Genomic DNA, 17,047 nt, shown 5'->3' on the forward strand with positions numbered 1-17,047 from the left:
CAGTCATTGAACTGGTTTCTCTGAATTGCTTTCCACTCCCCGCTTACCCACATTCCACATTCAGAAGTTCACACACCATCGTCGAGACCCCTGAAAAACTGGACAGGTTCATCCCTGACGCTTTGCCCTTCAGTTTTAATCAAGATTCATGCAAATCAGAGCAGTAGTTTCTGCATAATCATGATAAGACAGACAAACAAACCTCATGGCGTTGAACAGAAATCAGCATGAAATAAAGCCAAAAGGTCGGGCGACCACGGAGCAGAGACAAACAGCTGCAGCTCTCTGAGTACTTGGAATTTTTCGGATGCAGAAGTGGCAGACTGTATCTAGGGGAAGATTATGGGGGTTTTAGACACAGTGGTTTTAGCGGCGTTAGTCTTTGCGTTGTTGTGGGTGCTTCTCCTGAGAGGTCGTAGAAAGTGGCATTTACCTCCAGGACCATCCAGTGTTCCCATTATAGGAAACCTGCTCCAACTGGACCCTAAAGCTCCGTACAACAGTCTGCTGAAGGTAAGACTGGAGGACTGAATACTGACTCTGCATATTATTTACAACTTGCACTGACATGTAACCAGTGATTTTTCTTGTACTTGTTGTGTCTCTAGTGTTTGGTTAATGTGTAATAAGTTGTTCTTTGCACTGAGTGTCAGTCATGATTAAGTCATTGAGGCTTTGATAAAATCACACACTCTGTTAAAGGAATAAAAAAACCCAACTTACTGATGGTCCCTGTTTAGTTTCCAAAGACTTAACCACTAAACTGCATTAAAAAATGTTCCATTTTATGTACAAGACAAGACACAGTAAACTTGTTTCTGAAGCAAAACAAAGACTGGAGCCTACACTTCCAGATAGAAAACAAATGAAAAACCTTTTTGACTTTCCATCAGACAGAATATTTTTCATCCTGATGGTTAAAAGACAGTTACAGGATTCTGGAAATAGCTTTAAAACAGCAGTAAGAGTTTTTAAAGGAGTGTCTGGATTAGGACTGCACGATTCTGGCCAAAATGTGAATCACCATTTTTTTTGCTTAGAATTGTGATCACGATTCTCTGGCACATTTTTTTTCACAAAATGCTTATTGCACTGCTGTGAAGGAAAATGGGTTCCTATACGTCTGATTTGCATCTTTCATATCACTCCACAAGTAGTCTGGTCACTTCTGCAGTCTTTCCTGTGGAATTAATCTGTTGGTGTGGCGGGGTGTACGTTTGTTTGTAATGCAGCCATGACATAAAATGCTTAAGAATCGTCCGTGTTTAGAAATGAGATCGCATAAAAATTTCCCAGATTTGTTACTATGTTCAAAGTTCTCCAAGCGAAGCCTTTGCACCAAGAATTGTGTTTTCTTATTTATTATTTCATTCAGTTCCAGTTTAGCTTTCCTTATATTGTTTAGCATGTGCTCATCTGGCGTGGCAGAGTAGGCCTCCTCTAATGATTTAATTTTACCTTCTAGCTCCAATATTTTTGAGGTCTCTTTCTTTTTCTTATGAGAGGAGAAGGAGATTATTTTCCCACGCATTACTGCCTTTCCCGCCTCCCAGAGAACAAACACTGATGTTCCTGGTAACTCGTTGTTTTCTGTGTGTATGGACCATTCTCTTTTAAAGTAGCTGATAAACTCAGGATTTTTAAGTAATGATGTGAATCGATATCATGATCTTTTAACAAATAATTGTGCAGCCCTCGTCTGGATTTTCATACGTCAAAGGCAAATCACTTCTAGAGAAGCCAACTGTTTGTCTAAAATACACAGCTGTACTGTGGACTACAGCCTGAATGGAAGGACAGTAACAACCAGAGTCTTTCTCCATGAGGACATATAAGACTAGTGCGTAGACCCATGGGCAACCACGCATTCTAGATGTGGTAGTTTTTATGTCATAAAGATAAAACAGTTCATTCCTATACTTTCTTTACTTCTTTTTTACCAAAACACTGTCCACTGTCATTTTCAGTTGAATAACCTCTCAGCTGGCATGCCTGTCTGCACATGAAATTTGACACCATGGCAACATGGCCCTATTGTTTATCTGTTGCTAGGTAAACCACTTCAATTCCATGATTCTATGATTCTGGGCATAGCAACATGATTTTAACCCTTTCATGCATGAATTATGAGAGCCTTAATCAAGTTTTTTTTTCCTGAGTGTTTTTATTCCTCTAGGCATTAAAAAAACAAACCGATTAATTTTTTTTTTTTTTTTTATGAACCTATTTTTCAGGGAGTTACAAAAATGTCCACTCAGCTGGAGACCATACATTGAATTTTTGAAGCAAAGAAACATATTTACTCATATACTGTATGAAAACTATGAAATAAAAACATTTTTAATGCAGTTAATATGATGTTTTCTCACATTTTAACATACTTTAATAAAGACAATATGCAAGAAAAAAAACTTTTTTGTTTAAAAAAACCCAAAACAAAACCTGTTAAAGGTAGGGCAGGAAATGTTTTCCTGGAGCATTTTTTTTTTTTTTACTGTATTGCTTAAAATCCCCTTCACACCCTAATTGCCACCAATTAATTAAATACTCTAACAAATAAATAAATAAACACCTGTGGAACGGACAGGACTGAAAAAACACCATCCAATCATTCTAACAGGCCCATCGAAATGATTAAATGGTGATATGTCTATCAAACTCAACTGCCATTTGTCCCTCCCCCCTCTGTGAGTACAATCCGGTACTCTGGAGGCATCGGAGTTTGGACTTTTGAATTTTGTATTTTCAAATTATAGCTTGCTGGAACCATTTTTCCAGGATCTCCTACCCTACCTTTAATTGCAGACTAATAACAATACCACGCAATGAACACTTAAACATGTTAGCGCAGATCAGGTTTATGAAGAACAGCAAAGTTACAGTAACGGTATAAATTACAGTGTATGGGATGAGGCATAAGCGTCCACTGCGTTGGCTGATATGGAACTAAAACAACAAAATCCATGAATATACAAGAGAACAGCTGTAGAGTAGCTGTCCACTGTAGTGACCAGTGTCCTTGAAAGGGTTAAGGTTCTTGTATTCCAAAGTTACTAATATCTCCCAAAATATTGGTCCTGTCAACTTGTCGTTTTTGCAAAAATACAGAAGTATGCCAGGCTGCAGCAGTCAGCTTTTTCCAGATTTTGTGTGATGCATGAGACACACACACAAACATAGTCCAGTTCCCTTTTATAATATAGACAGGAGTTTCCATCATTGCAAAGTGAATGACTCAAAACACAATGTTTTTCAAACTGACAGCATAAGCATTCTGTAATTACAGGGAGCATGAACCAGTAGACGTAGACAGTCTACCCATAATGCATTCTGCTGAATACTACTAAAATATCCCACAGAAGAAGTGATGGATAAATAACTTTCTGTTTCTTATGGGATATTTCAAGCAGCGCTACACTGGTCATGGGGGGCTTTTGTAAGAGACATAACATAAAACGTTACTTGGTCATTTATCTAATTTCTTATGTGTTTCTTTCTCACATGTTCATGATTAGGCTGAATATTTGTAAGATGAGCAGGCATTTTAAGAGTATTAACTTTTTTTATTAAATGTGCAGGGCAAAGTAGTGCTGTACTCTGAAGACCAGCCTCAAGATCACTTTTGAAGGTCTTGGTCGTCTGTCAATCTCGGACTAAGAAGACACATTTTATTTAAAGACCGATCAAAGCTCAAACTGTGTCACTAAACTGATTCCCTTTAAAGATGATAGTCATTTCAACATTACAGTAAGAACATTAATTGTTTAGTCGCATTGTACCAAAGACACCATCATTTGTACAACATGTGAAATACTTCTGTCTCATTATACCCTTTAAGTCACAGGTGTCAAACATGCAGCCCGGGGGCCAAATCCGGCCCGCCAAAGGGTTCAATCCAGCCCCTGGGATGAATTTGTGAAATGCAAAAATTACACTGAAGATATTAACAATCAAGTGTGTTCAAATCATTTTAGGCCATTTCAGTCTAAAGTGGATCAGACCAGTTAAATACTATCATAATAACCTATGAATAATGAAAACTGAAAATTTGTCTCTTTATTTTAGTGTTAAAAAAGTAAAATTTCACAAAAATGTTTACATTTACGGACTAGCCTTTCACAAAAAATGTGAATATCTGAAATGTTATAAGAGAAGTATGTGGAATTTTAACAATATTCTCCCTGTTATTTAATGTTTTGTGTATTTCGTATTTGTAGATCCACTGTGATCTCTAAGTTGTGATTCACATAAATGATAAACTAAGTTGTAATATTGTTAACATTGCACTTATTTTACTAAAGAATTTTCAGGTTGTTTGTTATTTGTTCATGTTATGTTCAAGTACAATTCGTAGATGTAAACATTTTAATTACGGAATTTAGTTTTCTCACTAAAAAGTTCTTATCCTAATATTTATATTATTTTGTTGGTCTGGCCCACTTTATGTCATGTTAGGCTGAATGTGGCCCCTGAACTAAAATGAGTTTGACACCCCTGCTTTAAGTGTATCTGGTTTTTGTCTTGTCTCTGTCTCGTCCTCCCAAATCAATACAAATGTTCCAAAGCCCAAAAAGTGATCTCTGTACTACTCTTTATCTTCATGTTTCCCTCCATTTTACCCCCAGTTCAGTGAACGCTATGGCCCCGTGGTCACTCTGTACCTGGGCCCTCAGCGGGTCGTGGTCCTGATCGGATACGAGGCTGTCAAAGAGGCTCTGGTGGACCAAGCAGAGGACTTCATTGGAAGAGGACCGTTTCCTTTTCTTGTGAAAGTTACAGATGGCTATGGTACTGTGGAGATGCTGTTTTTTCTTAATATTTACCTCCGCCAAGGAGGTTATGTTTTTGCCAGGGTTTGTTTGTTTGTCTGTTTGTCTGTCCGTTAGTGTGCAACATAACTCAAAAAGTTATGGACAGATTTTGATGAAATTTTCAGGGTTTGTTGGAAATGGGATAAGGAAGAAATGATTAACTTTTGGGGGTTATCCGGAAGAAATCCTGGATTCTGGATTACTTTGAAATTTTCGTTAACATTGTGGTAAATGGGGCCAAAATGTTTGTTTCCCAATATCTCGCTTAATTTTTGACCAAAACTCATGAAATTTAACTCAGGAATTGACAATGGAGTCCTCTATCACATTTCAAAGGCTGATCCGGATCTGATCCAGAAGGCGGGTTTTATCTCAATTTATATAAAAAATGGGGGTGCCCTTACGTTTTGGCCTACTGTGCCTTTAATATTAAAGGTAGAAATTTCTGACAAGCGCCATCGTGTAGCTCAGTCAGTTCCGCATCGGGAGTATGCCACCAGATTTCATGTAGCTTTAATATTTAAGGAGCTAGATCCAGAAGAAAACCGCCATTACGAGAAATGTGATTTTCGTGAATAACTACTGAACTAATAAGGATATAATTATGAATCCAGTTGCTAATGGTATGTTTTCATGGTCAAGGAATCTTAAAATATAGGTAAAATAAATATGGGACTAATATTTATGGTGGAAATCACAATATGGGGGAATTGTGCAAATCTCATGCAATTTGACTCAGGGATTTACAATGGGGTGTTCTATCAATGGCAAAGACTGATCCGGATCTTTCAAAAAGTTATGGACAGATTTGGATGAAAATTTCAGGAAATATTGATACTGGCACAAGGAACAAATGATTAAATTTTAGTGGTGATCGGGGGGGGGGACTGATCTGCCTTGGCGGAGGTCTGCGCTCTCAGAGTGCTTTTCTAGTTAACAATTATCTTCTATTTATTGCAAGCTTTGTTTTAACTTCCCACTACTTGCGCAAAGGGTTGGCGGTCAGTAATGGAGAGCGATGGAAGCAACTGCGACAATTTACCTTGACGACACTGAGGGACTTTGGGATGGGACGTAAGAGGATGGAACAGTGGATCCAGGAGGAGAGTAAACACCTGGTGGCTCGAATTGACAGTACAAAAGGTAAATATGTGTGAAAACCTCTCTACTAGGGTAGACAGGAAAAGAGGCTGCACACTAAACCCAACAAATCAGTGTGTATTAGCATTTAGTTTGCAATCCTGCTTCACAGCTAGATGGTTCCGGGTTAGATTCTTTGTTTCTTCGAGTCTTTCTGTGTTGAGTTTACCTATTCTTGCTATGGTCTTTATGTCCTGCAGTTACCCCTGTCATTATGAAGATCTGGAGTGGGTTTGTTAAATGGCAGCTCACTGCTTCTAATGTGTGATATGTGCTAATGCTAATTGCTAATGCAAGGTTCTGTGTGTATTAGAATAGGTGAAATGCAAAGACTGAATTTCCCTATGGAGATAATAAATTGATCTTAAGCTGATTTCATTAGTGTATTGCCGGAAAATAAAAAGTATTATTAAGTATGGCTTTCATTTCATTTACCCCTATCTGAAAAGGTAAAATTTGACAGAAGCAGCACAGGGTATAATAAGGGCCTTTCATTTGTGGTGACTTTAGCACTAACGCCCAATCCCAATTCGCCCTTTCCCCTAACCCTAAACCCCGCCCCTTGGCCCTTGCACTTGGCACTACCCCTTGAAACGGAGCTGCAAAGAGGTAGGGGTTGAAACATTCCACTATGAAATGGGACAACCCTTCGTGACCTGTTATGTCATCAGTGGTCATCGATGCTGCTGCTAACAAGTGCGACAACTTTGTTTCTGAAAGCATTCGACATGCTGTCAGTAGCTGCAACCATCTCTGTTGCGTTTGCTTTGGGCATTTTTACGGCAGGGGTGTCAAACTCATTTTGGTTCAGGTGCCATAATTAGTCCAATTTGATCTGCAGCGGGCCAGACCAGTAAAATAGTGACTTAATAACCTATAAATAATGACAAATCCAAGTTTTTCTTTTTGTTTTAGTACTAAAAAAAAAAAAAAAAATTATGAAAATATTTACATTTTACAAAAAGATGTGAATAACCTGAAAAAACAGAAATTTCATTTGAATAATTAGTGCAATTTTGACAAAATTTGGCCTTGACTTATTATCTATACATGTACATTACACACAATCTTACATAAACATTTGGTAACAGGCATAATATGGTTAAAATTTTGGAGTTAGGAACTAGAATTTGAACAATTTCTAAAATATTCCATCACTTGTTATTCACACAACTCCAGATCACAGTGGATCCATAAATGCACCAAACATTTAGTAACAGGCAGAATATTGTTCAAACTAAACATTTTGGGTTGTTCATCTTTGTTTTTGTTTATGTATTTATTTGCATTTTATTGTGAAAGAATAGTTTTGTAAATGTAAATATTTTCACAGTGTAATGTTATTTTTTTCACTTAAAATTTTTCCACATAATTTTTCACAAAGAAAATTTGTAGTTGTCATTATTTATGGGTTATTGTGTTGTTATTTTCCCTGGAGATCACATTGGTCTGTATGTCAAACCTGAACCAAAAGGATTTTGACAGCCTTGACTGTTCAGGTTAATTTTTGCACTTTCATCCTGCGGGCCACATTGGAACCTTTGGCGGGCCAGATTTGGCCCCCGGGCCGCATGTTTGACACCTGTGTTTTACAGCTATCAACTATAAACCACAGAAATGCGATCTGTAATACACTGAAACGGCATTAAACGGTCGATCAAATGATTAAGTTGTTTCTGAAGAAAATACGTGCATTTGTGTGTTTCTTTCATTACACTGCTGCACTTTTTGGCTGTGTTTACCTCCATCTTGCTAATGATTCGAACAGAATTATGGGAAATTTCTCCTACTCCTCCGTTCATAGTGCAGTCCTGAAATATCTGTGTTTCAAGGGCTGTACCTTAGCCCTTCTACATCTAACTGAAAATCATGACAACACTACCCCTTCAAGTGTACATCCAAAACAGAGGGGTGGGGGTAAGGGGGAGGGGCCAAGGGGTGAATTGGGATTCAGCCTAAATGTCACCATATTATACACTGAACTTCCTGTTTGGTGTATATTTTGACCAAAGAACATCCTTAAACTAAGCTTTAGGCTACAATTCCTTTTACCTGTGGCAAGTTGACAAACCTAGTTGGAAATCTGAAGTCGTGTAGAGAATGCTCAGTCTTGTCCAATTCTTACTGCCATCATTTTGTGCTTAATGCCACCATCATCACCACTTACTGCACCATTACTGTTCTTGGTTTCCTACTCCCATGTTAACAGCTGCTATATGGATTCTATAGAGAGGATTCAGGTCACATTTTGCCCCAAACCTCATGCACACTGTCTGTCAAGTACTTCAATGCCTTTGTTATGGTTTTGTCCAGCAAATCCTACACTGAGAGTTTTTGGAATAAAGCAGACAACCTGAACTAAAAAGGCATATGGCATTAATGTTGAGGACACACTGATCACTAGTGATGTGACATTCACGAACGAATCGAAACTTTTGAATGGCTCTTTGAAATGAACGATGGGAACCGAGTCTTTGTAAAGAGCCATTCATTTCTATTTATTTATTTATTTATTTTTTTTAAGGAGGGAGTGTCCGATTGGGCAGGAGGAGAATGTTCGAGCAGAAAAAAAAAGACTGCTTTCACACTGCGCATATCTCGTGGCAAGAAGTTAGCAAAAAACACAACAGTTTGAAGCGTGAGGTGAGCATACTCGAGGAGGCGGATTTATTGTTCATGTTCTGAGGGAGTTGTTAAGGTATTTAAGTAATTGCAATGATAAATTGCTTTTGTGTTTTGTGCATTTTTCTGTATGTTTACCAACATACTGTTCTTGTTCTGAGAATTGCACTATTGTTCAGGTATTTAAGTAACTGCAGTGATTAATCATTGTTGTGTTTTGTGCAATTTTTTCCGTATGTTTACACACATTTATTGTTCTTGTTTTGAGGAGAATAAAATGTTATTTCATAAGAAAATGTTTTATTTTCTTCTTCATTTTTAGGCTACAGACTAGTCCACATAATGTTCCGTGATGTTTTTTTGTCAAATTCCAGCATTTGCCTAATGTCACCTCTCATGTCAAGTATTTAGCCCACACAATTTAACTAACTATTCTTTTTTACGGTAAGATAATATTTACTGACGCCCCAGTTAAACACCTTTAAAATGTAATGTCAATCATCACATGTAGCCGATTTAGTCATTAAAACATTGGTGTTTCAAAATAATGCAAAAAACATAAAAGAGCCAGTCTTTTGAACGGCTCTTTTCAGTGAACGGCTCCTGATTGAACGGCTCCCTTCAAAGAGCCAAAAGTCTCATCACTACTGATTCTCACCTCCTTTTCTCCAGCTTCACCTTTTGATCCCACCTACTTCCTGAGCTGCACTGTGTCCAATGTGATCTGCTGCTTAGTGTTTGGTCAACGATTCAGCTACGACGATGACCACTTCCTCCAACTTCTGCAGATTGTCTCAGCATTACTGAAATTTGCCAGCAGTCCCTGGTGTCAGGTAAGAAGAGATGTAATGACATGGATCATGGTGGTCAGTGGGTTAAATGTTTAAAAGGAAAACCATTACTCTGTGGAGACTTGCATCTAATCAGAGCAGGAAACAAAACAAAACAAAACAAAACAAAAAAAAAACAGATGCTGCACTTCTATGTAAAGACCTAAGCTAAAATTGGATGGAAAACATGTTCATTCAACTTATTAGACTGAACACAGATGATGCAATTTACCAGACTGGGATCCATCCATCCATCCATATACAGTCAACAATAAACACAAAACAGGTCCTACACACAAAAAAGGGCAACAGTTAGATGCAAAAAAAAAAAAAAAAAAAAAAAAAAAAAGAGTTTTACTTAAAATCTCTGTAGTTGTGTATGAAAGACAATATATGTGCCATGTTTTAATTCAATAAACAATAGAAAGATGCTTCCTTTGTGTTCATTTGCTTTCTCATATTACTATATTATTATACTTCGTGTCTTACAGGATTTGAGGGTTTTGTACTGTATTCTAATGAAACCTTCCTTTTCTGTTCAGTTATACAATGTCTTCCCTCGGCTGATGGAGTATCTGCCTGGTCGTCATCATAAAGTGTTTGGCAGAGTTGAAACACTGAAAAGGTTTATTAAGAAAAAGATCCGGGAGCACGAAGAAACGCTAGAGCCAAGTTCCCCTAGAGATTACATCGACTGCTTTCTCATCAGATTGAACAAGGTAGGATATAACACAAAGAGGTAATAATCCAGACTAAGAGATAAGATAAGATAGATAAGATAAGATACTTTATTGTCATTATACAGAATGTACGATGAAATTCAGGTGCACTATCAGGATACGGACTCATAAAAATAGCGATAGTAATAAATAGTATTAATAACTATAAAATATAAATATATAATAAAAACTAAATAAAAAAACAAAATATGCATCACTCACATATCAACATCCATACATTCATTCCCTCACACATCCACCTCCTTCTTCATCACACAGCAGTACGTCACACACACATCCCATCAGTGCCAGTGTATGCAGTGTAACGTACAAAATAGTGAGGTGTTACTCGGGAATAATACTGGTTGCAGTTGCTTTGCAGCACCTGGAGGGTTCAAATTCAAACTTTAAGAACTATTTGGGTCCCCAAACACACAAATAAATGAACCAAAGACTAATAAAAGTGGGTTTAGCAAAATATGGCCCCTTTAAAGGAGATTAAAATATAGTTTTTCACGCTTGTGTTGCTCACAGCAGAACATTGCGTTGCTTCTGTGATGCTACTCTTGTGCTAACCTCCATCTATCCAGTTTCATGAAGGGTGCAGTAGTTTTTGTGTAATCCTGCAATTAGACAAACCAACCAAACTATTGGAAGACTGTTGAGTCTTGGCTGAGGGGTACACACTAATGAGTGCCGTAAATAATATGAGTGATGCCTGATTTGTCCTCTCAGGAAAAAGACCTTTCCACATCTGAGTTCCATTATGACAACTTGGTCTCGACGGTGTTTAATCTGTACATGGGAGGAACAGAAAGTACCAGCTCCACCATAAGATTTGCTCTGAGTGTATTGAGTAAATACCCTGAAATACAAGGTGGGTCTCAAAAACAAAGTAAAAGTATGTGTTTGTGATACTCATCAGAATGTCTGTCTGTCTGGTCATCTGTCTGTCTGACATTTCTGAAGCACAACTGGAGTATTTTAATCATTTTCATTTATTCAGTTCAATTAATTTATCAGTTAACTCAGTATTTTCCCACTTGCTGTAGTAATTATGTGTTGGGTTGGTGTCTTTTGATGTCTAGAAACACGTAAAGCACAAGGAGCTACAAGACTTAGTAAATGCAGCAAAAGTTAGGTTTATTTATAGTTAATAGTTTTTATTTAGTCCTTCCTTTGACAGTTATATGACTGCAGTGTTTGATTGCTTTTTGTAATTTTGGATAAAACATTGAAACTCTGGCTAATTTGAAAGATTTTCAAATATTTTTTTTAAATAATAATAATAATAATAATAATAATAATAATAATAATAATAATAATAATACATTTTATTTATAGACGCCTTTCTTGGCACTCAAGGACACCGTACAGTAAAACAGTGAAACAGGAGAGTATAAAACAAGCAATAAAGCAGAGTAAAAAATAAAAGGCAGGTTAAAAAATTGGACAATGCAATTGTGTTCACAGAGAGAAAGAGGTCCTAAACAGATGCGTTTTGAGTCTGGATTTGAAGAGAGGGAGTGAAGTGGTGTTTCTGAGAGCCAGTGGCAAGGAGTTCCAGAGTTGGGGAGCAGAGCGGCTGAATGCTCTGCTCCCCATGGTGGTGAGACGGGCAGAGGGAACAGTGAGGTGGATGGAGGAGGAAGGTCTGAGCGTACGAGAGGGAGTGGCAATATGAAGGAGGTCAGACAGATATGGAGGATGTCATATTATGGGATGTAGCTTCAATGCATCAAATTTAGCCACTTCCAATACTGGATTTTCTAAAAACATTTACAGTGGATATAAAAAGTCTACACACCTTTGTTAAAATACCAGGTTTTTGTGATGTAAAAAAAAAAAAAAAAAAAAAAAAAAAAAGGAAAGCTGAAGATGAAGGGGAACTTCATTTTTCAGCTCGACAGTAACCCAAAGCACACATCCAAATCAACAAAAGAATGACTTCACCAGAAGATGAAGGTTTGGGAATGCCCCAGTCAGAGTCCAGACCTGAATCTGATCAAACATCTGTGGGGTGATCTGAAGAGGGCGGTGCACAGGAAATGCCCTCGCAATCAGACAGATTTGGATTTGGAGCGTTTTTGCAAAGAGTGGGCAAATATTGCCACATCAAGAGGACTGAGTGCAGTAATAAAAGCCACAGGTGCTGCATTAAAGTATTAGTTTAGGGGTGTGCATATTTATGCAACCAGGTTGTTGTAAATTTGTTATTTTTGAAAAAACAAAGGAAGGTCCACACAACCTGTGAGCTCCCAAAACATTTATTTTACCTTGTGACGTTTCGGGCCGAGGCCCTTCATCAGACTGACGTTTCAGCCTGAAACGTCACATGGTAAAATAAATGTTTTGGGAGCTCACAGGTTGTGTGGACCTTCCTTTGTTTTTTCATCAGTTTTCATCTTGGTTTTTTTTGGATCCTGCACACCTCTTATTTTTTGGATGTGCATGTCATTCACCTCTTTCCAAATTTTTTATTTTTCCCCTTAAAAAATTTCAGTTTGTTTTTCAAATTGAGTTGTTATGTCACATTAATGGTGGAAAAAGTTTTGAAATAATTTTTCTTGGTGTCATTTTTTTACATCACAAAAACCTGGCATTTGAACAGACATTTTATATCCACTGTACATACAGGGTGGGGAAGCAAAATTTACAATGAACATTTAGTTGTTTTTCTCAGCAGGCACTACATCAATTGTTTTGAAACCAAAAATATATTGATGTCATAATCATACCTAACACTATTATCCATACCTTTTCAGAAACTTTTGTCCATATGAGTAATCAGGAAAGCAAACGTCAAAGAGTGTGTGATTTGCCGAATGCACTCGTCACACCAAAGGAGATTTCAAAAATAGTTGGAGTGTCCATAAAGACTGTTTATAATGGAAAGAAGAGAATGACTATGAGCAAAACTATTACGAGAAAGTCTGGAAGATACTATTAAAGAAGAATGGGAGAAGTTTTCACCCGAATATTTGAGGAACACTTGCGCAAGTTTCAGGAAGCGTGTGAAGGCAGTTATTGAGAAAGAAGGAGGACACATAGAATAAAAACATTTTCTATTACGCAAATTTTCTTGTGGCAAATAAATTCTCATGACTTTCAATAAACTAATTGGTCATACACTGTCTTTCAATCCCTGCCTCAGAATATTGTAAATTTTGCTTCCCCACCCTGTATATAGTAGCAGTCTTCCATCCATCCATCCATCCATCCATCCATCCATCGTTCTCTTTCCTGAGCAAAACTGGAAAAAAAAAACTTTCAATATTTTTCCATCAGATTTACTACAGTTTATTACTTACATTGAAGTGTGTTGCAAATGACAATTAAGTTTCATATATACAGGATGTTTTTGACCAATTCAAGATACACTGTCCTAAAAATACTCAACTCCCCTTGCTGTCATTGATCTAATGAAACTAGTATCACTAAGACTTTGTAGGGGAAATGTCATCCTCTGATGGGTCTTAGCCCTCAAGAACACAAGTCGGATTATTTTAATATCAAACAGTTGTAATGTTTAATTTGTTAATTTCTGCAGGTGTGATCATTAATGTGATCGTTGTAAGTTATTTAAGCACTGCTTTAAATGCTGTTTTGCTTTGCTGTAGAAAAAATGCAGCAGGAAATTGACTCTGTGATTGGACAAGAACGTGACCCTTTCATGGAGGACAGGAAGTCCCTCCCCTTCACAGATGCTGTTATTCATGAAATTCAACGTTTTATGGATATCGTCCCCATGGGAGCTCCACGCTACGCACTCCATGACATCTCCTTCAGAGGTTACACGATCCCGAAGGTACTTGGTGTCTTCAGAAACACTAACACAGAAATTAATACAGATATTTTCCCATATTTGACTCATCTGAAAGAACGTCTTCTCTCATTAGGGTACGATCATTCTTCCTGTGTTACACTCTGTACTGAAAGAGAAAAAACACTGGGCAACTCCATTCTCCTTCAACCCTGAACATTTCCTGGATCACAACGGAAACTTTAAGAAAAACCCTTCATTCCTGCCTTTCGCTGCAGGTAAATGATTAACTTTTACTTCACTAATCTACAAAGTATGACTATACATCAGAATTTCCCTGCTGTGATGAAAATACTGAAACTGTTTTGTTATTTATCTCAGGTGTACGTGTCTTAAACCAGTTTGTTTGTGGTTGTTCTTCAGGAAAGAGAGCCTGTGCTGGAGAGTCTCTGGCTCGTATGGAACTCTTCATCTTTCTGGTGTCCCTTCTGCAGAATTTCACCTTTTTTATTCCTGGAGGTCCTGACGGTATAGACCTCAGCCCTGAGTACAGCAGCTTCGCCAACATTCCTCGTACATATGAGATTATTGCCACCCCTCGGAGGCAGTGACAGTTTGGAAAAGGACCTCCCACTTTGGTCTCTTTTGATTTGTCATCTGTTTTTGGCATCCTCATGTTTATTCTTATTTCAAGAGTCCTGGAAAATTCCAACAGTAATAATGACTCGATTTTGTGCAGCTACAAAGTTTCTAGTTGCATTTTTGTGACAATGTGAGACCATGACTTCTTACGCTTTTCTATTACATCATATATGTCTTAACAACAATGTGTGAAGAGATTTGCATGTATGCATTTTTTACTTCCAATGTGCTACAAATCAAAGTGTTCCTTCAATAAATAAGAATAAATTAAACACTAAAGATTATTTGAGAGATTTGTTTTTGCTCCCAGGGCTGCAACAAAAGAATGAGGTCCTTTTTTTCGCAGTTTGGTCTCAACCCATCATCAGACAGAACTTTTTTCTCATGTGATGTCTGCTAACTATTGTGTGATTGTTCAGAAATGTAAGTGGGTGTGGTTAATGTGGAAAAAGGCAGGACTTCCTAGGAGTTCTTCAATGTCTCGTGACGTATGAAATGTCCTGGTCAGAACAAACTTTGTTGTTGTAGCTGCCATTTCGAGAAATTGAACAAATTTCTCCGTTCTTGTGGAGTTTGACAGGTCTTAAGTGGCTCATGAATCCGTTGTTTCTTTCCTTGGTGTGTTTTCATTAAAACAGCAGTGCACAGGACCATCTTTACTACCCGAACCATGTGTAGAAACAGAGAAGAAAGAAAAATTGTGGGAAAAAAAGCAAGTAAATAAAGATTTCTCAGCCAAAAATACCTGATTTTACTTAAATCAGACACAATGATTTCCAATTAGACACAAAAATTTCTGCAGCATACATTTAATTTTATTGGATTTCTTTTTCTTTTTTTTGGCTACATTCTAATAAGAGTGCTCTTTCATTTGTTGTTTTTGTATGCATATGTATGTATGTGTATATATATATATATATATATATATACATACATATGTGTGCATATATACGACGGCGTATTAGGGCCACATAAGAAAAAAAAAAACGCTGGTCACCACGAGAATAAAGTCGTTATTTAACGAGAACAAAGTCTTTATATTTCGAGAATAAAGTCATAATATATAATATATATACATATACATATATACATAATATGCTTTCATTAGTCTGTCCTCCATCAGCACATTAGTCTAAGGACTTTGAAGAGTTTGCACATTTGGGTTTGTTGTAAGAACTGAACTGATTTGTAGCAAATTGCTTCTTTTGTGGAGGAGAAACTGGTGAAGTGTTCAGCTGTAGGGCTATCAGTGGAAACACCAGAGAACTAAACACAGAGGGTCTGATGTTTCTGAACAAACTGTGAGGATTCTACTGTGAGTTTTGCAGTCCAACAGGAGGGAAAGTTACTGCTTCACTTATTGCCTTCGCCGTAAAACCGGAAACTCTGTCGAATTTTCAAAATATAACGAGTTTAATCTCATAAAAGTACAACTTTATTCTTGTTAAATAATGACTTTATTCTCGTTAATCAACAACTTTATTCTCATTAATTAACGACTTTATTCTCGTTAAATAATGACTTTATTCTCATTAACGACTATTCTTGTTAAATAATGACTTTATTCTCGTTAAATAATAACTTTATTCTCATTAATTAACGAATTTATTCTCATGAATTAGCGACTTTATTCTCGTTAAATAATGACTTTTTTAAAACTACAACTTTATTCTCGTTAAATAACGACTTTATTCTTGTGGTGACAAGCTGTTTTTTTTTTTTTTTCTTATGTGGCCCTAGTACGCCGTCGTACATATATGTTTTTACTTGAGAAAAAAAAGAGAAGGTAAATTGTAATTCTGTGATTGGAAGTGTTCTATTTTTATTCAATAAAAAATATTGGAAAAAAAAAAAAAATCTGCAGCATGTCAGGATTTTGAGTTATGCACAAGTCAGTCTATGTCCATTAGCAGCATATCATGACTGTGATTTAGTTCTATACATTGTAAGTGATCCAAATGCAGATGGTTTTCAATACCTGAAAGACGACAGTTGGACAATGGAGTTTTCATTGGAGCCCAGATTGGAGAACTCATCGGTGATTCCGTATTCCCCTCAAAACTCTGCTCTGGAATGAAAAGCTTGATACATTTGTGCATTTGTGACGCAAGTGATGAAATTGGTGAATGATGTTGTACAGAAATTTCTAAGATGGAAACCAGGAACCAAAGGGCTTCAACCTAAATACAACAGTGATTACTGTTGGTTCTACAGAGAAGAACTGTTAGAACCACAAGAACAAGAAACAGTGTCTGAAGCATTAGAAACAAGTTAAAGTTAAGCTAATGGACTCGTTTTGTTGGGCTTAATGTTCATATCGTCAAGTAAATTTGACCAATTTAGCAGGTAATTTTAAGATTATGAATTCAAAAAAAAAAAAAAAAGGATGTTGGTGCAAAATTGTAGAAATGAAAATTAAATCCCAGTGTTAACAGACTTTTATGTTCAGCTCTGTTAATGGATTTTTACTTTAACTGCGGGAAATAAATCAATACTGTGCAAACAAACTTCTTGGCAATA

At 37.0% G+C, this 17,047-nt stretch overlaps 1 protein-coding gene across 1 annotated transcript; it reads left to right on the forward strand.

Moving 5' to 3' along the window:
* Nucleotides 1–112: 112 nt before the first annotated feature.
* Nucleotides 113–14,627, forward strand: LOC115432251 (cytochrome P450 2F3-like). Its single transcript, XM_030153141.1, has 9 exons — nt 113–513; nt 4,626–4,788; nt 5,805–5,954; nt 9,246–9,406; nt 9,946–10,122; nt 10,858–10,999; nt 13,743–13,930; nt 14,022–14,163; nt 14,309–14,627. Exons 1-9 carry the CDS (start codon nt 343–345, stop codon nt 14,494–14,496), a joined length of 1,482 nt encoding a protein of 493 aa, XP_030009001.1. The 5' UTR covers nt 113–342; the 3' UTR covers nt 14,497–14,627.
* Nucleotides 14,628–17,047: the final 2,420 nt, after the last annotated feature.

This window comes from Sphaeramia orbicularis, chromosome 13 (assembly GCF_902148855.1).
Source record: "Sphaeramia orbicularis chromosome 13, fSphaOr1.1, whole genome shotgun sequence".
Taxonomy (NCBI): domain Eukaryota; kingdom Metazoa; phylum Chordata; class Actinopteri; order Kurtiformes; family Apogonidae; genus Sphaeramia; species Sphaeramia orbicularis.